Genomic DNA, 22,780 nt, shown 5'->3' with positions numbered 1-22,780 from the left:
TGCTAATCAAACATAATTATTTTAGAACTATGTTTGCCTTTATTGATTCATAGGTCGCCATTTTTGAACGCAAGTTAGGCAATCTGCAGACCTGTAAACAAAAAAAGAACTAAAGCTCGAATAATGTGAATATTGTGCTCCCAAATGTTCGAGTCTAATAGCAATGGATATAGAACATATTGAAGGTTGAATTTTTTTTTTTCAATTTAGGTTGCTGATATGGACCTCATTTATTCGTCAGTTCGTTCATTCAGTAGGACAGGAAGGATGGAATAAAGGAGGGTATCATTTTTTAAGCTAGGTGCGAATGTCACTTTAGATATGTATTTCAAAATAAGCATACAAAATAATAATGATAAAATTATTACACATATTCACATATTTTATGCATAGTTTGGTACTTTCATAACCTGGGTTGGCCGTTGCATAAGCTGAAAATACTTTATTAGAGTAAATAAAAATCTGGTCCAACATCCAAGTAATAATAAATCGATTCAAAAACCTTTCTTATGCTTGACTTTTAACATTGCATTTTACATGAAATGGACAAAGCCCAATCTGTACCACTTTTGTACCTCTTTTGATTCCTGTCATATTCTCCGTCTCTTTTTTAGAGGTTTTCTCTCCCACTTCTCCTCTCATCTCCCTCATTTTATGACGTCACAGGAATTAAAAGTGGTGCAAAAGTGGTACAGTTTGGGCTTCGTCCATTATTGGGATTTTTAATATCTATACAGCATAACTTATTATAACTGCTCTAACTTTTGACAATTTGAGATCATGAAATTTGGAAACTCTATGTCCGTTTAAGAAGATATTTGCATTTACTAAGGATGTCAACTTAGTTTAGAGCAAATATTTGATAGAGGAACTTCATTTAACCATAATGATAAGAATGGATAATGGATATAGAATATACGTGGATATTATGGCAGAGAAAGATTGTCGTTAACTTAGGTTGCTAACATGGAACTCATGTATTGACCAGTTCGATCAAACAGTAGCGGAGGAGGGGATGGGGTAAAGGGGCGTGGATTAGGGGTAACTTTATTCTAGCCCGCTGTGAGTTTCACTTTATTAGAGAACATGAAAATCTGGTGTAACATCCAAGTAATAATATATCCATTATGATAAGTAAGTATGCCATGTGGCCAAGCTATTCTGGGATTTGTTTATCTGTACGTCCTTTTACTACCTTAAGTACGTCTAAACTAATTTTTTTCTGTTAATAACCATCATGTTTTAGATAGGGATCTTCAGGGATAAGACAATCGAATTAAATTGTTATTCATTCTTAATGATAATCAACAAAATTATCCCTTTAGTGGAATAAATGTCTATATTGGAATGGTTGGACTCTAAAACTAACAAAAAATCATTAAAAGTACCCAAATTTTAGAGTTTACGAATAAAATAATGGGGTTACAATACCTTGGGTACCAGTAAAATTTACAGTCCAATGTTACCTCCTTACGTTTTAGGAGATTTACAGGGGAATAGGAAATCTCTACTCGTTTAGATGCAACGAAATTTGCAAAATTTCTTATTATGAACTTGCTGCGCTATTTATGGTCATAAGTGTTTCTTTGTTAACTTTAAGTGTGGTTCATATTGTACATATGTTTTATATTTACCAATTATTTTAACCATGTTTGGTATGTTTAATTTGTGTGTTTGTATGTTTAGTTAGGCACATGAATGGATCATATATTACAAAATGATGATGTTAAAAGGACTTTAACTTACTCTTATTTTTTAAACGAACAAGTTTTATTCATATGAAGTGAAAAATTCTTCAGAGGAATACATTTTTTGTTGGCCAAGGTCTTATCCCTGAGTATATTGTAAATTCAACAATAACTCTTCCAATACACCGTAGGCTATCCATGAATCTAACTGAATCTGGTTAAACAAATATTGAGAAAATATTGATGCATACCCACAGATGACATGAGTTTAATCAATAGTTAACAAACAAATAAATTTCATGCGTTCAACGAAGCAGTAGTAGGTATTTATACATCATCCAAAAAGATTAAGTTTACAAATTATCAAAACACTGATAAGCTACATTTATAGAGTAATTACAAGGGGACATTAAATCTCAGAGAGTAGCACTTAAAATATTCTGAATATATAAAAATAGCATACTAAACCTAAAAACCCTAGCAGATTAAAACAACCTAATTTTCCATGTATTCAGAAACTGTTTGATTAAAATGAACGTCTTTGATTACTTAAATAGTAGCGTTGAAGACCCTCATTGAAGAAAAGCTTACAATAAAAGATTTTTTTCAAACAGTTAAAAAGGCAATTAATTTGTTTTCCCTAAATTTTACAAATACCTAATAAAATTAATATAATGTCGATTATTGACGGACACACTAACAATCTAAATAATGAAGACGCTTCGCTAGAAATAGATTTTTATCAAAATTAAATAAAATTGGAGAAATCAAATAATTATGCATGGTCATAAAACTATACAAATAATTGTTCTATATTAAAACTGATAATATTTATTAAATTAAAAAAGTATAAAAAGACAATTTCCGCAATTAAAATTATCTTGATTTATTGGACAATCTATTCATATTTTGAAATATTCCAGCAAAAACAAAATTATGCTAAAAAAAATCAAGCTATGCAAGAAATGTTTCTCTTATTGATAACGATTACATTACGTTACAGTACATAACGTCATACATTTTGTCTCAAAGACAATCTTTTCTGATTGACAGCAAATTCGAGTCTTATTTTCATTTTACATATATTTTGCCTTTGAGATAGACCCGCCTTTTTCGCCTGAGCCAAAGCAGCCCAATTGGTTTAAATAATTTGACCGGCAGAAAAGTAAATTATAGAGCAGGTTCGCTCTGAAATAAGTATATACAATACATGTAATCCATATCTGTCAAAGATGTAAAAAGTAATTTCCTATTCCATCAAGTAAATGTTATGGTGTATGAGTTAATCATAGATATAGTATAGGATGTGTTTATCATATGCGTTTACAGAAGAGATAGGTAACAAAGACAATTATGTCCATACATAGCGCTGCAAGAACCAGAAAATTAATTTCTTCGATAAAAAGAACACTATACTTCTATATAGTAATCATATATAAAAACTGTTTAATATATGTAAAGATACTAATAATTACATCATAAAAAATGAAATTAATTTATAAAGAATAACTTTAAAATTAAGCAATTTGAATTAACCATACAAATTCAGAAATTATAGAACTTGCGAATTTTGTTTTGATCTAAATATAATTATATAGTTTTTAAACAGGGTATCACCTGCCCGACAAAGTGAACCCTATATGTAGTCTTTCATTTACAAATAAGGGTGTCAGATTTTTATTTCCGTTTATAAATTGTTCAGTTACTTTATAAGTATTCTACTAGAGGCTTCGCCCTCAAGAGGTTATCGTAAATCTCCTTCCTAAATAGAATCCATCTTAAAGCTATTCTTTTTTTTATATAGTATTGTAAATAAATACCAGTTGATACTAGTTTTGTTTAAAAAACCACATTGTTACAGAAACACTGACAAATTGTCAGCGGCCTGTGGAGTGTAAAGGGCTTGTTACTGTTACTGGTACTAGTTTTGTTAGACCAGGCCTTCGGCTCCTCGGGGCTAACAAAATTGGTTTTAATCTTATGTTTTTCTCATTTCAATTTCTATGTAAAGCTGTCTGTAATACGATGCGATAAAGAACTATTAATCGACTTAGGAATTTCGACCAGTAAATCAGCAATCAAACACTAATTTGTTGAAAAAATAACAATTTTCGTCAAAATTTTATTCCTAAGAAGACAAAAAAAAATGATCGACAATTCCTTCATTGCTAATTTAATTTAAGTTTTAAATTAAGTCCTATAAAAGAGAAAATTACCTCTTTACGACTATCTACATAATCTGGCTATAGAGTAGCTGCACTGCATACAAGATAATCTGTAACAATAAAGCCGAACAGGCACAAAAATTGAATAAAAATTCTGACACCCCTAAATTATATAACCTAACCCTCAAATGGTTAAATGGTTAACTGTTTAAATGGAATAATATTAAAATTTGAAATATATAATTTAAACCTTTCATTTAGTAGCAGATAATGAAAAAACAGATCAATCTTCTTCTTAAATATGTTTAATTTGAACTTAGCACAACTACATAATAATAAGGTAAGTCTGTAATACGTAACATCACTCCTTCTTCTTTCTCTAATTCTTCTGTTGTCCTTTTTTAAAGTAATTTGTCAGCTTATGAATATTACTGTCGTAGATAGAACCATAATACAGAAGCGTTTATTACTGTCATAAAAACTATTTTGCCTCAACAAAATATCAGTTTATAATACCTAAATTTTTCTTTATCAATATCAATGGCGAATTTTGTACTGAAACAACTACAACATAAAATTTTTTTTTTTTACAAATAAAAATTATTTATACTACTAATCCAATATTTTCTTCAGAGGAAATGTTTCTTCCTGAAATTTTCTTAAAAAGACTGGTCATGAGAAAATTTATACTATTCAATTGATTGATATAAAAAATATTTTTCCATAATCCTTTAAAAAGACATAAGTATTCTTTTATCGTGGTTTGGAATGACATGAAAATTGGCCTTTACATTTTTAATTATTTAAAAATTATTTCAATTACCTTGTGGTTTATCTTCGTTTCAAACTTTCAAATCAAAGTTAATAAACAACTTTGCTTTTTTCATTGTGGTTTTAATAGTTTGACAGATAATTTCCTACAAAATAACATCTTAATTATCATTTGGTTTATTTCTTTTTATGAATGTTAATTAGATTTAAGATTTTCTCATCAAATCCCCCTAAAACTTTTTTTTTGGTTTATGAAGAGACTTATAATGTCCCGAAAATAGCAATAATTGATGCAAATTTATGTACAATTTCAATTATGACAATTTATGTCCTCGGTTATAATCTATTAAAATTTTGATGAACAATTGGAAGTAAATTTAATATATTTTAAAGAAGAGTTGATTTTAAGATATTTTGAGCAGAGCTCTAGTTAGTTCCAGTATACACTTATTCTCAATGGATTAATAACAATTATAATATATAGATCAGAATCGCTGATAATTATATAATTAGTGCAAAAAAATCTTCTAAATTATCCAATTAATATTGATATAAGTTATTTATAGCTAATTTCCCAGACATCTATCTTGATAAATGCTAGATTCTCACTCTCTGATTGCATAACTATAGTTTTAAAAGCAAAGCTTTTCTATAGTTAGGGTCGGTCCGTACGTATGTCCGTCCGTTACAGTTAGCTCTTTTCATTAATTTAAGCAGGTTAAATATTTTTAGTGATTGTTACCGTTCTACTACTATTTTTAAGCCTTAAAACTCACACCTTTACGGATTTTAGCGCAACCTACTCCTCCCTTCTTGAATGTTAAAATTATCCTATTCATCTGATTTTTTGAATACTGATTCCTATAACAACAAGTTATAGTGCTATAAGTGAAGCATTCCTAAAACCAAGTCCTAAGAACGTCAGTTTGTCCTTAAATAGTAACATGTATTTAATCAGTTTTTCAACAAATTTACTTACAATTTTGTATAGACATATGCATTAATATTCAGTTTATTCAGTTCTGACACTCTACAAGTGTTAATGTTTTTCGTTTGTCCATTTATTTCAGAGCTTCGCTTTTATGGATGTTGTTATCCTTGTTTGGGTCTGTACTACTTCAGTCCGTACGTAATGGTTAGCTCTTTCGCTAATTGCATATTAGAAGTATCCTAGCGATACAGCGTAGAAAGCGTAGCAACTATACAATAATTACCAGAAAGTCTGTACGTCGATTTAAAAAATCTAATTTTTAACATTTTACTATAACTTTTGTATGATATGATTATTCTATTCATCTGATTTTTGAAAATATGATTCCTAAGACAACGAAATTTTACGCGAAGCATATCTACAATCAAGTTCCAAAAGTGTAAGTATGTTCTTTAACAGAATCCTGCTTAAGCAATTATGCAATAAATTTATATACAATTTTCTAAACTCTTAAAATTAATATTCTGCTATTCAGTTTTGGCACAGCTACTCTATATTTTAGGTATGTCTGCGAGTCCATTTATATACTTAACATCTTTACCTGGTTTAGGCTATAATGTAAATTTTTTTCCTAAAAATAATTTTCGGCGATTTTATGATATATTTAAAGTCGGACTCTAGCATCAATTAATTTGTTTTACATGGTTATTAAATTAAATTTGTTATGGCTGTCATATGATCATCAAAAATACTTTGATTTCAAGTTTTTAATCCATTAAAGAGTTTCTTATGAATCATAAGTTTGGACCACCAATCATGATATTTCTGTTCTTCTATCTTTACAAAGAATGTATATAGAATATACGTAGATATTATTACAGGGGAAACAATTGTCGTCAATTGAGGTTGCTAGCATGAACATTAATTATTGGTCGGTTTGTTCTTACAGTAGGGGGGGGGGGGGGGGATGGGGTAAAGGGGGTGGATGGGGGATCGTTATTTTATCCAGCTACAAGTTTCACTTTATTAGAGTACATGATAATCTTGTGTAAGATCCAAGTAATGATAAATCCATTCTACAAAATTACATTTAGTGAATTGACCATAAGATAACTGCTCAATATCATATAATGTAAGTTAATGAATCTCATCTTCTTTTGGACGTAATTTTTCTTGTTTTCTTATGCTTGATGCCCTATACTTAATTGTCTTAAAATTTAAGGATCTAAAAGATAAATTAATGTACACCACTAAGTAAAAGAAGTAAAATTTTCCCTTCTGGAGATTTAAATAATATGTGGAAACGTTTGTACACTGAAGGTTTGTACCACCCAATCAAAATTTAGTAAAATTACCCAAAGTTTTAAAGCCACCGAATGTGGTGTATAAACTTTGGGTACCAGTTGACATTCCAATGTTCCAGGGAGGGAGGGGACATTGCATTACTCTAGTGCCCAAAGTTTTATAATAACGGTTTCTTATTCGTTGGCTTAACAACTTTAGGAAATTTTATTTAATTTTGATTGGTTGGCTCTTGTGAAATCGAATGTTCACACGTTTCAACTAATAATTGTATCTACAAGATAGAGTAATTTTGCAAATCGTCATTGAGGATGTACATAAATTTATCAGCCATTGTCTGATCCCTTTTGATCCCTGCCAATGCGCCCTCCCTCCCTGCTAGAAATTGCAAGCCACCCAGAAAATTTGACAAAGCCTATAAAATTAAGATTGACAGTAAATATACTTTCCAATTGTATACCAATACCCTTTAGTTTATTCAAGGGACAGTCTATGGCCATTTCTTGTTTGTTCAGTTCAATAAATAATGGTTGGTTCGTACTTCCGTCTTTCCGTCCATACGTAGCGAATAGCTCTTTTCGTTAATTAAAACGTTTTAAAATTGTCCTATCGATTTCAAATTTTGTATGAGCAGAGCATCCCTGGTACAGTATGATTTTAAAAAGCGACTAAACTCTATAATCGTTACAAGAAAGTCCGTACGTCCACTTAAAACAAGCTGCTTTTTAACTAACTTTTTGAACAATGATATTGCAACTATACATCACGACAAATTCAAATATTAAATGTAGAAAGAAAATCCCGCCATGTACCAAGCAAGGTGAGACCTATATTCAAAGAAAATAATAATAAAAAAAACATAATTGTAGAGTGTCCATTAAAGTTTTCACTTTGTGATTAAATACAAAAGCTAGCGCGCATATCATTTTCTAATTGTTTCTCATTTTCAATGCTTTTCAAACTTTTCTTCAAATAGGCATAAACTCATATCAAATCAAAATCTTTTAAATACGATGTAGAATAATAAGATATTTTTTCAAAGCAAAGCTTTTTGAAAAATCGGTTTGTCCTGATTGGAAACTAATTAATAGTCGCAGGATTAGAACCGGTTCTCATACTGAAAATTCATGTATAGCATCGTATTACAGACAATTTTTCCACAAATAAGAAGATAATAATGATATTATTACACCAGTCTTGTTAGTTCGGGCCTTCGGCCACTATGGTCTAAAAGGACTGGTTTTAATCTTACAATTTTTCAGTTTGATATCCGCGGAAAGCTGTCTATGATACAATGTGATAAATAACTATTCCTTGGTATGAAATTAAAGAAACGCTTCCTACAAATTGTTTTAAAGTATTTAGTTTCAATTACGGTATTCTTTGTAAACTATGAATAAGAGTATATTAATTGTAATTAAACTACATAAATCATTACTCACAAAAGAATATGAAGTCAAGAAAAAAATTTGGGAAAAGACAAATGTTCTCAAAATTATTGTAGGACAGAGCAGCAAATTGAAAGATTGAATTTTTGGAACATTTTGGGTCATCTTCTTAAAAAATAATACTGTTATGTAAAACAATATGTTATTTTTCTGTCATTTAAGAGTCGATTTTTAATTTCTGCCAAGTTACTATACGTTTTATTAAATTTTTAACCGAAATCTTCTTTTAATCAATTTTAGTATTTTTATAACTTAACTGGTTTATACAAACGGATGGTTAGGTTTACAGAGTAGCTTCGCTACTAAAAAAACATGTGAACACGAAGAAAGTCCCTTAACGACGTCACAAAAACGAGGGATGAGGAGAGGAGGAGTGGGAAAGAAAACCCCTAAAAAGAAGATGGATAATCCCTCGTTTTTATGACGTAACATGCTGATTTTTGGAGGGACTTTCTTCGTCTTCAGACATGTCTTCTTTCACTGGCTAACTGTTATTTAGAATCATTACCCCTGTTGTTAAGATTAAGAATGACATGATTTGATGGATAGGGGGAAGGAGTAACATTTCACCAACAGAAATACATTTTTTAAAAGTGGGCGGGGTTGACCAAGAAGTGTGACTACACTTTAGCAATAATTTAATCTCTTTAATTAGCAGAGATTTAGTTTTACAAACTTGTAGCTCAGCAATAATACGCTGATAACATATTTATGAAAATATGTCATCAATTCCCTGAATATTAATTTTCTGTTAAAATCCGCAAAAAAAACAATAGTAAAACGTCAAACTATAGAACGTCGTAGTGACGGATGTACTATAAACCCTAATATACTATGGACATATTCTCGTTATAGAGTAGATTCGCTTCTAATGGATAAAAGGTTGGAAATACTCATAGACAGAATCTGTAGTTCAGCATATTAATTCCATTTAAAATTGCTGAAAATTTGGATATTTTGTGATACCCGACTTGGAGTAAAACTTGTTTTGTCCTGCAACTAAAGGAAAGTGGGTCAGAAGGAAATGGGTTGTGTGGAAATATTTACTTAGAATTGTTTGACAGAATCACTGTACTTTGTCTCTGACTCTTAGATAAAGCAAAATTTAAGTTAATGGTTTTGCTAACTATTTTGAGGTTTATGTAAAATGAAAGAACACAACATAATTTTGAAAGTGGGAGGAGTAAAACTTGTAAAGACTCTACGCGATGAAAACAAATTTGGAAGGAAGGGAGAGATTAGATGGAAGATAGTAAAAGGGACAATCATGGATTATAGAATATAGATCTATCGAATCTAGAATAAGAGAAAAATAAATTAGCAAACATATCCTAAGCCACTTGTGGGGCATTATCCCAACAGAGTAAGGTCTTTGCGGGGCTCTCCTAACCTTTCCTAACCAAACATAACATAGCATCGAGTTTTAATCCAATATGAAACCGCATAATACCTTCATATGAAGCTATTTCACCTCGAGGGTAGATAATACCTAGTACTGGTCCTCATAAAACGCAATATACTTGTTTAGGATCATAAAAAAGCTTACTTGAAAAATGCTGCACAAAAGGTCCTGCTAATTCATTGATTTAAATATCACAAATTGTTAAGATTTTATCAATTTAAACTAGAGAATCTCCCTTTTTAAAAAGTAGGGTCAAAAATAAAAATGGGGAGGAGCTCGAATCATTTATCGGAGATTCAAAAAATTTGATATAATTAAAGGGTTTAAATATAGCTATAAACTCTTTTAGTTAATTAGCACGGTTAGGCTAGGCCGGGGCTAGGCTGCTGGGTTTATTACTGGGGCGGGGTTAAGTGAGAAATTTGGGGTAATTTACTTGAAACTATTATAATCTTACTAATAGGTGAAAATTAACTGCTACCTTTTAGCTTGATTACATCAATGGATTTAGGATATGCATGGATATATTGACATGGAAATATTTGTCGTCAATTTAGCTTGCTAATATGGACCTTAACTATCCAGTTGGAGGAGAGGGGATGGGGTAAAGGGGGTGGATATGGAGGAATCGTTATTTTAGCCAGCTGCGAGCATCAATTTATTCATAGAAATCTTGTGCAACACCAAAGAAATAATTTTTTCTTTATTTAAGTAGCGCATCTTCTCTAAAATTTATCGAGTGTAATTTCAAACTTTCTAAATTATTCCAGTAAGACTTCGAAATCGATTAATATTCACTGGATTAGAAATGGTTCTAAGTCATTAAAAAAAATAATGTATAATATCGTATTACTGACAACTTTACACAAATATTAAAATGAAATAAATAAAAATAATAGCAGTTTTGTTAGGCCGTGTCATTGCTAACAAAACTGGTTTTAATTTTATAATTTTGCATTTAAATATCCACGGAAAGCTGTCTATGATACGATGAGATAAATAATAATCAAAACCATTAGATTAAGGAAATGTCCAAAACCAATATTTACATTTGAATGGTATATTTCTATCTTATCTATCAAATGCATAATTTCCTGAAACCAAAAGGATACACAAAGTCAAACAAGGACAAATATATACATTAAAAAATTATAAAGTCACGGATTAAGATAGCTTTAAAATTAAAATGTTATATAAATGTTGTTATAATTGAAATGTAAATATTTTATATAAATGATTAAGACAAATAAAGAATCAATAATAATAATAATGATAAGATTAAAATGTTAACAGTCAATAAATCTCCAAATATGCTACTGCACTTACGATGTTTTTTTTCAGTTAAGAAATTCATATTTAGAAAGTTATTCACCCTTAAAAAGCGTCAAGAAACAAGAAAGATATTGACAATGATAAAACTTACATTGGCAAAATGACAAACAAACAGACATAGCCTGATTAAAGAATAACTGCTCTTCTTATAACGGAAGAGAGATAAAAGGGCGTATTTAGTGACGACTAAGGAAGGAACGAAAGGAAATAGAATATTTGTGGAGGGGAGGGGGGGGGGGGTATGTAAACATCCTTGGACAGAAGAACTTTAGACGGATATTTACTTTGACATATACCCTTAATCAAGATGTTAAAGACAGAGAGAGAGAGAGAGAGGGGATAATGGGCTGCTTATTACACTAATCCCCAAAGTTTTATGATAACATTTTCTTATTCGTTGGCTTAACAACTTTGGACTTTGAATCTTGACTTGTTGATTCATTAATTTAATGTTCAAAGGTTTCTACCCCCAATTTTAATCTACAGAAGGGGTAATTTTGTGTATCATCATTTGGGATTTACATCATTGTTTTAGATTCTTGTGTTAAAGGATATTTCTTTAACACAAGAATTGGATGTTCTTAAGATATGTCAATAGCAGATAAAAATATTCCTTCCCCAAATTCAAAGATTATAATTCAGCTTATGCTTCCAATAAAAATAGGATAAAAATTAATAACAAAAGTTAAGGCCTAATTTTTATTTTATTTGGAATTAATTATTATCTGACTTGAAATGTATATACCCTCTTGTTATACTTAAAAAGTTGCTTTGCTACTTCAGTCCATGAAAATAGTACAGATGTCATAAATTAGGAATAAAGTTTTGTAGCATGACTGACAGTCCAACGGACCAAGTAAATTATCTACTGGATGTTCATAACTATAGAAAATCTTTAAAAGAAACCGCAGCTGCCTATCTTAAATAGCAATAGAGAAAATCATATTTCCCCTAAATATTTGCTGACTGACGAACATTTCGAATCATAACGTTGCATCTCTTTTAAACTAGAATAATAAAAAAACAAATATAAGCCTTAATTCTAAGAGAATAAAAAAATCAAACAGGATTTATATCATCAATGTTTCTATTTTAATGTTTTTTTTAAAGGAAGCTTTGTCTGAAACCTAAATACTTTAATTTTTATACTCATTGTAATGATTACAGTTAAGTCTAAATTCACCTTTTGGAATTTTGGAAGCTTCGAATGGACCGGCTAGATCTTTTACTTTTCCTATGGACAAATGTCAGATGAACTGAAATTTAATTTCCTAATGTGTACACAGTTTCCTCAGTGTTTCACTCCTATCTCAATATTTACTACTAGCTAAAAAAGCTTCAAACTTCCAAAAAAAAAATTAATATATAATGTATAAATCGTTTATACATTCAAATTTTGATATTTTTTGGAATTTTAAAGTCTTTTAGCTAGTAGTAAATATTGAGATAGGATGATGAAACACCTAAGAAACTGTTTACACATTCGGAAATTAAATTTCAGTTCATCTAAATGTCATGCAAATACGAATCTACGAATATTGTTGTTTATACTTCAAAATTTGCAATAAGTTTATCTACATTGCGCATTTCGTGTATTCTGTTATACATTTTTGTTCTTTTTTCAATGGTATTGTATTAGAATGTACTTTCAAAAAAACGTGTATTCGTTGTTTAGGAAAAGTTAAGTAAAATTAACCTCTGAAGGTAGGAACACAAGTTTAATGCATCTGTATATTGTATAAGGGTTAAGTGCTATTTGTATAAGAAAGAAAATGGTATTTTGAAAATGTAATCCGTCATCGTAATTTGGGAGACGCATATAAATTTCTAAATGTTTTATTCCATAATGGAAGCATACAATATATACCGGATTAATTACCATAGAAACAGAGAAAGAGGGAAAAAGATATGGAGATTTTTTTCTAGAAAGACAGAGAGAGAGAGAGAGAGAGAGAAAAAAGGGAGAGAGAAAAAAGCGTAGAATACTTAATATAAGAATATGAAAACAGAAAACAGATAGAAAGACATTACAATAAAATAGACAAAAAAAATATAGAAAAATCAATAGTGGAAGGTAATAAAAAGAGATAGGAAGGCAGAAAAATAAAATAGAAGAATTTACGTTAAAAAAATTATGTATTATAAAAGAAAAATATGATGAAGCGTAAAATAGATATTTTTGATGAAAAACTTAAAAAGGACAATGTTAGAAAAAAACAAAGAAAAAAAGAAAAGAGAGATGGAGAAAAAAGATTATATGTTTGACAGACAGAGAGAAAGAAAGAGAGATCGACATAGAAAGACAATGAGAGAGAGAGAAAGAGAGAAGAGAGAGAGAGAGAGAGAGAGAGAGAGAGAGAGAGAGAGAGAGAGAGAGAGAGAGAGAGAGAGAGAGAGAGAGAGAGAGAGAAAGAGAGAGAGAGAGAGAGAGAGAGATTGAGTAAATGATTTAAAGAGAGATGAATTGATTAAGAGGAGTATTAAATTATGAAGGAGGACATACATATAAAGAGGTGACTTAATATTCAACATGATTTAAGATCAACAAGTCTCTATACAAATATCAGAAGAGAAAATTTTATCCAAGTCCAAATTGGTTATTTCATAAATTAACATGTGAGCGGAAAAATCGTTTTATAAGTTTTCATCTTTTATGGCTTCGAAACCGATTCTATTATTCGCTGGATTAGAACTGGTTATCAGCCATACTGAAAAATCATGTAAAGACCATTTTCCACGAATATCAAAATAAAACCATAAAATTAATGGTTTAGCCCCTCGGGGCAAACAAACTGGTTTTAATCTTATATTTTTTACAAACAAAACTGGTTTTAATTTTATGTTTTCTATTTTAATATCCGCGGAAAGCTGTTTATGAAACGGTGCTATAAATAACTTTTAAAAGTTTTAAATGTTATTTTTGATTTTATTGTTTTAATAGATAATAAATAGTTTAATATGTGAAAAATTAGAGAAATAAAAAAATAATATGTTCGAAAAGTTAAAACATTCATATACAGACCAAGATAATGGTAAGTAGATGTAATTTTGTCAAAATTAGGTCTTTCAGGTACTAAAGTAAACTGTTCTTCAGTTAGAATTTTATAATTTTTACTGTAGCAAGTTAACAATTAAATGTAACCATTTAACCAAAAAAGAATTTTGGAAAGTCCCAAGTTTATATATAGTAATTTCTAAGACTCTGTATTAAAGTAAAAGAATAGAGGGGGCGGCTAGCTATAAGTAACTCCTTCTCCAGAGCAGGAACTTTTCCCGATTTTGTATTGGGTTTTTGAAATCCGTTTGAAAGAGCATCGGAAATTTAAACACAGAGTAGTCCCTACAAAAGACAAAAAAAAACAATTTGCTAGCAGACGAAAAGGGTCTCTGCCACTCAGGGCAGGTTTTTGTATGAATTATACATCTATACAGTATTTCATTGATACATTTATTTTTAGATAAGTTACAATTACCCAAGCTATCAGAAAATAAAACAACAAACGAAAGTGCAACTACAGACCCGCGAAACCTTAATGACCAACTCTCAAAATCAAGTTGGAGTGATAATGAAGAGACAACTACATTTGCGCTGCACAGAATGTCACCCATACCACTGGACGACTTTGTTTGTGATGACTCACATGAAAGGGGTGCAACTACAATCATACCTACAAATTTAAAGGATTTAGGAAATGGTGTTGCAAAAGGGGCAACAACACCATTGCCCATAGATTTAAGATCGCATAGAATGTCACCAATACCAATAGATGACATACCTTCAAGGTAAGATCTTGAAATATTTTGCAAATCAGTATATTCTGTATGTATGCATCCATTTTGCATAGTCTTTTATAGTCACCTAATATATATGACATTTTATACAATCTAAATCTTTTTTAAACTATATAATTTACTTTAAATTCTTTATTTTTAGGCTGGAACATTCATTTGTTGCTGAAAATACTGACAATTTATCAGTAAGTTCTAAAAGATTAAAATACATTATATTTTCTTCATTGAATTTCTTAGATTTTTAATGATTTTTTAAAATCAGTTTTTATTTACTTCATTCTATTAGGCTAGAATTACTTGGCAATCTGAAGAAAATTCAATAGAGGATCCAGGTTAAATCTAATTTTTAAAAATGTAATCTGTTTTTTTTCCAGATTTTTGGTAATAAAGGTTAAATCATCTGGCATTGTCTTTATAATGTATCTTATATGTTGATTAAATGTCTGTGACCATAGGCATTGTGAAAGGACTCTCAAAAAAATTAAAAATTATATTTTACAATTAATACATTATTAGAACCAGCTTGGATTTGGAAGGATGACCAGGCGGATACTCCAACCACATTTCCAGAAAAGCTGTCATATACATTTGAAATGAGCACACAATGTACAACTACTCAGCCAATAATTGAAAATTCACTTCCTGATAAAGGTAACAATAATACTACACATTTGACCCACAGCACATAGACAGAATTGATGTTATAAAAAAAATATCTGTAGAGTTTAATTGAAACAATTCTGGCTTAAGTTTCAATAATTTTGCATATCTTACACAAGACATATTATTCAAAGTTTACAAAAACTTCACAAGGTCTTTAATATTTAAAACAAATTGCTGAATGATTTTAGGCTCACTAACATTTGAAGAAAATGGTATTACTATAGAATTTGACGATTCTATATTTGGTGATGGTGCCTTTCCAATAGTTCTTACTGTTCTTTTCTTGGTAATATTTTTTATTAAAAATATTTTAATTATTGTCCAAAAGATTATAGTTTCTTTATATCTTAATATATAAAGTAGTAAGGTTTTTTATCTGTTGCTTAAGATTTTAAAAGCTACTCAACCAATTGTGTTCTTCATTTCAGGGAAGCCCCACATTTGTCCCAGATAAGGTTTAAGGCTATTTTATTTTTATACTAGCGGCTACGCCTCCTAGAAGCCTCTAGGGGCACTGGTAGGAGAGTGAAAAGTCGACCTCATCCCAGTTTCAAAAGAGTTCTACAAATATTTTTTGTGGGGAAGGGGGTGAAGACACCCTCTCCAAAAATAGTTTAAAACCTTCCCAAGACCTATAAGAAGCTTCACTGTAAAGGAGAACAATATCGGTTCAGCGGTTGGCGAGATCCTTTGGGACAGACTAAAAATGCTTACTACTTTATATAATAGGATATTTAAGTCTTAGCATATTTCATTATTTTTCCTTCAATTCCATATCCCCTAAGCTACAAAGCTTCTAAATGTTAAGGACGCAACTGCTATTATGTGTATAAAGTGTTATGTTGTAGGGACTATTATTGTATTTTATTTATTTATTATGAAATACAGTCTTATCGGGTAAATTAGTTCTTAAATGCATTGTTGAACCATTTTCTGAGTAATTCTACCAGTAATTTCAAAAAGGCTATGAAACAAGGTCTGTCTAATTAAAACAAATATGATGCAAAAAAGATGCTATGTCAATTCTATTAATCGCTCATATTTAGTGGCACCTTTATATTATTTTAAAAGGAAAAGTTGCGTGATTATTTATCTTTTCTTAAATATGTATTTAATTTTACTGCAGCTAGGGGCAATGTTGAACTTGATTCTCTTGGTGATCACAACCAGTAAGAAGTTTAACAAGACCAGTCTCTTCTCGGGTATCAAGATTATCGAGCTTAACATCACCACCTCTAACCTTATCATTTCTATTGGTAAGATCTTTATGCAGACACTCAAAGCGAGTTCTAAATTCTTATGTCTTATATTGTTTGCAGTAAAAATAATTTTTTTTGTTTTTGTATCTTACACCAGATTATCATGTACTTTAGCAAAGTGAAACCTAAAGCTTGCTAAAAAATTGATCACCATACATCCCTTTACCCCATCCTCTTCCCTCCAAGTGGATGAACGAACTGACTACTAATTGATGTCTATGTTAGCAACCTAAATTTACTATAAGTATTACCCTGTCATAATATCCACGTATTTATTATATCTATTGCAGTAAAAAACATAATTCTATAAAAATCTATAACATAAATATTCAATTCAAAACCTTCATGATAATGGTAGGTCAATTGAATATTAGTCTTTTTGTTTGTTTTTGGCATCTATTTATAATTTAAATGGATTAGGCCCGTTTTTAATCCTATTCCCATTCTTATTTAATATTTAGTAAATGCACACACAATAATATGGTTCCTGGTGAATCCTAAGCCTCCAGAATCTCTCAGCCTGTGCTGGATATTCAGCCTCAGCCTCCAGATGGTTGGGTGGTCAACAGGTAAAGTCTTGGGCAGTGTTTTCTTTAACGGGTCGGTCTTTTAGACATGTTAAAATTTTTCTATCGATTTCAAACTTTGTAGGAGGATTCATGTAATTTTGGAAAGTCCATTTTGAACATTTTTGATTTTAAAAACTTTTTTGATAACAACTTTTTATATGAATAATTATTCCTAAAACAATTAGGTACAATCCTATAATCAAGGCCTAGAAATGTCCTTAAACAATACCCTGTATTCAGAGAGAAACAAGGAGAGATATACAGATTGACCTACAGAAGTTACAAATAAGACTGAAAATCAAGATTTATATATTTTTGTTAATTAAATTTTTTGGTAGGTGAAATTCTTCTAAGTATTTTGTATTTGTGCACTTACAAGAAACTTGCAGAACAAGTCAGAAAAAAGATTCTCACTATTGTAAAGGTAAAAATAACCTTAAATTATTTGGATCTATTGCAATTCGCGGTAAAATGCTCCTGGGAACGATTATTTCCTAAACATTATGAACTTTAAAGGCTGCTAGCAGGTCTTTTAAATTATTATGTGTTTTGTGAGACGACTGTGCTTTATCGATTTATCTATTCCAGATTATTTGTAGACATTCTTTTTGTCCGCTTAAATTTTGTGACATAATAATAAACGTTCAGCAACTTTTAGAGTTCATAGATTTTTGATGAATTGATCCCAGGAGCATATTACAGTGAACTGCACCTGATAAATCTTTTTAATAGTGAATGTAAGTTATCCTTTCGTATGACCGTCAAGGATCTTGTATATATTTGCATTTGTTACTACGTTATCAAACACCAACTTAAAGAGGTAAGATAAATCAGTAAATAGTGCAATTAAACATGTTCAAAAGCTTTCCCAATTACTGATTAATTGCCGGCTTAACTTTGGAATATTACAATTAATGTCTTACAGTTTAAACTTTCTACTTTTATTCTTCATACAGTGTTTGTCAGTCAGTCAGTCTGTATAGAAATGCTATTGCTATCGGCTGCTATTGAAGATGGACAGATTAAATTGTCAGTAAAGATTCTTATAAAATATTCACATTGGTCTGTACATTGTTTTGTCCGTCTGTCTGTCTCTAATGCTCCAAAATACATAACCTTATATTTTAAAGGTTTCGTAATTTTCTTTAATTTTTTGCACATTCTCTCTCTTTCTTTTCTTTGTTATGACAACTGAACATCTCCTCTATAACTTTGTCAGTTTGTCCATTTTATGATATTTTAGTGCTCTGCTACTTATACATATTGTAATCCTTATATTATCTAATTTTCAGTCATATGTAGTCTTGGTGTGGATGTTCCTAGCTGGTCTAATCATTGCTATACCTCTAGGTAAAATAAATAAACTAATTCGCGGCATAACGTGTCGGCTTGTTGCCAGGGAGGTGTCGAGTTTGAGTCTGGGCCACAACGCTTCATACTGGAGACATTAGAAATGAAATATTCCGCTGCTTTGTAAGGTGCTTGATATCAACAAGAAGAGTAGGGGAAATGCCTTGGCCCATAAACAGGCGCAACCCATAACCATTCAAAGTTAGGACTTCCAGATGAGGGATTTGCAATGGTTGTCTATCGGGTAAATGTACGCTTTACACGCCAATTATAAGAATCGGAGTATGTTTAAGTTGCGTGGAGAGGTTTAGAACCAGAAGCGACACTAAGCCCATTAGAGGTCATCATCAAAATAAACAAATTAAATATATATAGAAAAGAGATTTTACTAATCAATTTGAAATATCTTTTACTATAACTATTGTAAACATTTCATGAAGCAAACAACCCAAAATTTGTTTTGTTTTACAATTTTTATATGAACTCTAAAGGTTAAAAAAATATTATCTCTACTAAATAAACTATAAAAGCAAAGTTGTTGAATGGATTAAAATTTAGATTACACAGTATCAGAGCCATATCAGTATTCCAGCAAATCTAAATCAACTCCCGGTGTATCAAATCAGGTTAAAAAATTAGTTCAGGATTAGATATTCTTCGAAACCGATTAGGTATTATCCAGGGGGGGTCCGTCTCATCAACAATTCTTCAACAATTATTCAACAATTCTTGGAAAATCACGAAACCTACCCTGGTAATCGTCAGCTGATATAGCAAAAAGAAAGGTGCAACTATTTCTATAATGCACTATTGTTCATTTCAGATAGTATAAATCATAAGCTATCACCAAACCTCGTTAGCTTCTGAAGTTCTGCTTCTTAAATCAAAACAAAGATTTCTTACTAAAGAATTTAGAATTAGGGAGATTTAAAAAATATTCTAAAATACTTCCTGAAATTAAAATCTTTACATTTTTTTCTTATTTTAAGATATTTGTAACTGTTTACAAACAAAAAAAAATATTTTAAAAATTTTTTAATCAAAAGCACTTTGATCAACACCTTGATTAACCCCTTGAGGCAGGTTAAGGCAAAAGTTTCAAAACGATTCAATAACTAAATAATATCTCACTTTATGAATCTATAAAAAATTAAATAGGACAAATCCAACCCAATACTCACAGCATCTTGGATCTTTACAAAAAAATTAAAAATTCGAACTTATGCCTAAAGCTCAAAATTAAATTCATTGTTCATTACTTATCAAACAAGGATGACAACATCTATGGGAGCAAAGCTCTGAAACGATAGGACAAATGGACATTAACACTTGTAGAATGTCAGAACTGGATAATCAGAATTTAAATGTATAAGAGACGAAGCAAAATTGTTAGTAAATTTGTTGAAAAACTGCTTATTACAGGATAATGTTTATGGACATACTCACATTTCTAGGATTTGATTACAGAGTTCCTTCGCTTAAAATATTGTACTTTGTTGTCCTAGAAATCAGTATACCAAATCAATAGGATATTTAGATCACATAAAAATTTGTTATTAAAAAGTAAAAAAAAATCAACATAATGTTTAAAATGGACATACAGACATTCTGGTAACGATTATAGAGTTGCTACGCTTTCTAAATTGTACCACCCTACTACAGGAATCACATGCAAAGTTTTAAAACAATAGGACAATTCTAACATGCCGCCCCTTTGATCGTTTTTTGTTTTTGTTTTACATTAATGGTAGGGAAAGGGGGGACTCTGTTCTCTACAAGGCACTTTGGGGGAAATTACCCATATTTTAAATGATTAAAAAAGTTTGTAAGTTGTAATATTCGGAGGAGATTAGAAGTTTTTAGGTTTGATTATTGCAGTACTTATTAAATCATGATTTCAGGGAAGCTTTTTTATTTTAGATTCCTATTTCGCCACTTTCCTCCAACGTGTTTAGCCATTAGATACAAAGTTGCTAAGAAAGGCAAAATTAAACTACAACAAATATTGTAAAATGTATGATTGTGAAAATACATAGCTATGTAGTTCCGAATTTTATTGCTAGGTGTCGTAAAAACCTTTTTTGAATTTAAATTTGTATATGAGATAAATATTTAAACAATCTTAAATATTTTTCAAAGTATTACAGCTATTCACTCTTTAGGATTTATAATATATTTATTCACTATTTAACATATAATTTACGAGTAGTTTATGATTTAGATAAAATACTTAAAAATTGTAAAAAGGCATTATTTCTGCTCATACATCTTTAAACTGAACGGGCAGATAAACTCTGACAATCCTTTTAGCACGGCTTTTAGTAAACAAAGCAAAAAGTGCTAAATTAATGCTTTAGTTTCTTATCAAATTCTGCCAAAAGTTGCTTTATCTCATCATCAAGTTTAAACTGGAAATCAACTCTAAAGCATTGTTTGCCAGAATAGCCTTCCCTTGTCCCTGGGTATTATCCGCAGGATTAGAACCGGTTCTGAGAACATTGCATCGTATTGAAGTTTGCTCATTCTAAAATGTTTCAGGAATTTTTAAAGAATGCAGTCGTGTGGTATCCTGGAATTTTTCTGCTTCTAGGTTAATTTTTGTTTTTAGTTGAGCTTTATTAGCGAAGTTACTCTATAACTTACTTTGTTTTTCTCAGCTGATTCATGATAGCCGACAGAATTTTTTGTGAAGATTTCCTATACTAATAAGCAATCTTATATGAAATTTACTTTCGTGATTTTTTTCTCTCCATTGAATCTACTTTATTAGTTAACAAATGCTCCTTAAAACTTTTTGTTTGTATTCCCGTATATGATAATTTTGTGCTTCGCTAGTTATGAAAGTTAATCCTTAATATATATACTTGGCTCTATACGCCTTCTTGTATTCGTTAGTTGCTGGGGAAAGTATAACATTTTCGAATCTTAGTCTACCCCTAATCATAAATATGAAATGTTTCGAGTTTCTTCTACTGCTATTTAAAATGCACACGCATTGATGTATAAAAATTTAAAGGAATTCCTTGGCCCTTATAGTTGGGATGAATATTTCCATAGGATTCTATTTATATTGCCTGGCTTTATATGTATGATTAAAGAGCTTTTGTCATATATTCTGCATTATTTCAAATTTTATTTGATTTATATATTTAAATGCATAATTATTCCTTACATCTATACTTCCCTCACTCTGAGTTTAATAAACAATTTTTAGGATCTTGTCTAGTACCAGTTGTTCAAATTATACTTTGTGTGTTATCTACTTTAAGAAAAAACAGGGTATGTTTACTTTTAATTTACTTAAGACATGTCTTATACAGTGTGTTTTTTTATGAGAACTTTTTTGAAAGCAATTTTACCCCACTTATAGTTATCAGAATTTAATGATTAGTGGCTTATTTTCTTCGTTTTTTATAACCATTTATAGAACATCAAAAAAATATTTCAGTTTTTATTAAAAAAGTGCAGAAAAATCAAAAATTCAAAACCTAGGTGTCAACATCTAAAAGTGACATGAAAAAAATGCGCTAAAAACACACTGTATAAAAGTAATTGGATATTTGTCTGTTTCTGTCTGAACCGAAGAATCTCTCTAACTGACGATCCTATATTGTTCTCCTCTGCAATTTATTTAGCTTCCCAAAGGACCTGGAAAGGTTTATAACTAATTTAGGGGAGGGAACTACAACTCTTTTAAAACTTTTTTTTAAACTAAAGAGGCCGCAGTAATGAATTGGATTACAACAGTTCCCTATACTTTTTATCAGCTCATGTACAAGTGATAGCTGCACTAATTAAGAATATAATTGTACTTGAAAATATGCTAAATCTATTTCAGGTAACGCCTATCCAGCGAAACAGGTTTATCAAAGCTATGCCTAAGAAGCTTCAAAGGAAGACAAACGCACCAGAAGCTAGATGTCCAAAGGAACATAATTTACATTTTGATTTTTAAAAGAATAATTGGGGTAGCAATAGCATCTAGGATAGAAATGAGTGGCAGAAAATCATCTAAGACTTAGAAATAAAAGCCTAAAAACACCAAAGACTAAGGTTTTAAAATAGAATAGCAAAAACCAATGATATGTGAAGCTTTCCTAAAAGGAAC

General features: G+C 30.4%; 2 protein-coding genes across 2 annotated transcripts in view; one reads left to right on the top strand and one right to left on the bottom strand.

Moving 5' to 3' along the window:
* Positions 1-22,780, bottom strand: part of Phf5a (PHD finger protein 5a) — a 164,722-nt gene that overhangs the window by 80,211 nt on the left and 61,731 nt on the right. The gene's annotated exons all lie outside the window — the stretch shown is intronic.
* Positions 13,976-22,627, top strand: LOC145314824 (uncharacterized). The gene is made up of 14 exons (XM_080154905.1): positions 13,976-14,071; positions 14,498-14,822; positions 14,974-15,016; positions 15,118-15,163; positions 15,348-15,482; positions 15,683-15,780; positions 16,621-16,750; positions 17,215-17,322; positions 17,661-17,746; positions 18,615-18,672; positions 19,231-19,298; positions 21,211-21,262; positions 21,887-21,951; positions 22,511-22,627. The coding sequence occupies exons 1-14, from the start codon at positions 14,029-14,031 to the stop codon at positions 22,625-22,627; spliced, it is 1,374 nt and encodes a 457-aa protein (XP_080011031.1). The 5' UTR covers positions 13,976-14,028.

Source organism: Acartia tonsa, chromosome 3 (genome assembly GCF_053477335.1).
Source record: "Acartia tonsa isolate MP-2025a chromosome 3, ASM5347733v1, whole genome shotgun sequence".
Lineage (NCBI taxonomy): Eukaryota > Metazoa > Arthropoda > Copepoda > Calanoida > Acartiidae > Acartia > Acartia tonsa.
The sequence above is the reverse complement of the archived record's forward strand: the minus strand, read 5'-3'. Positions and strand labels throughout refer to the sequence as shown.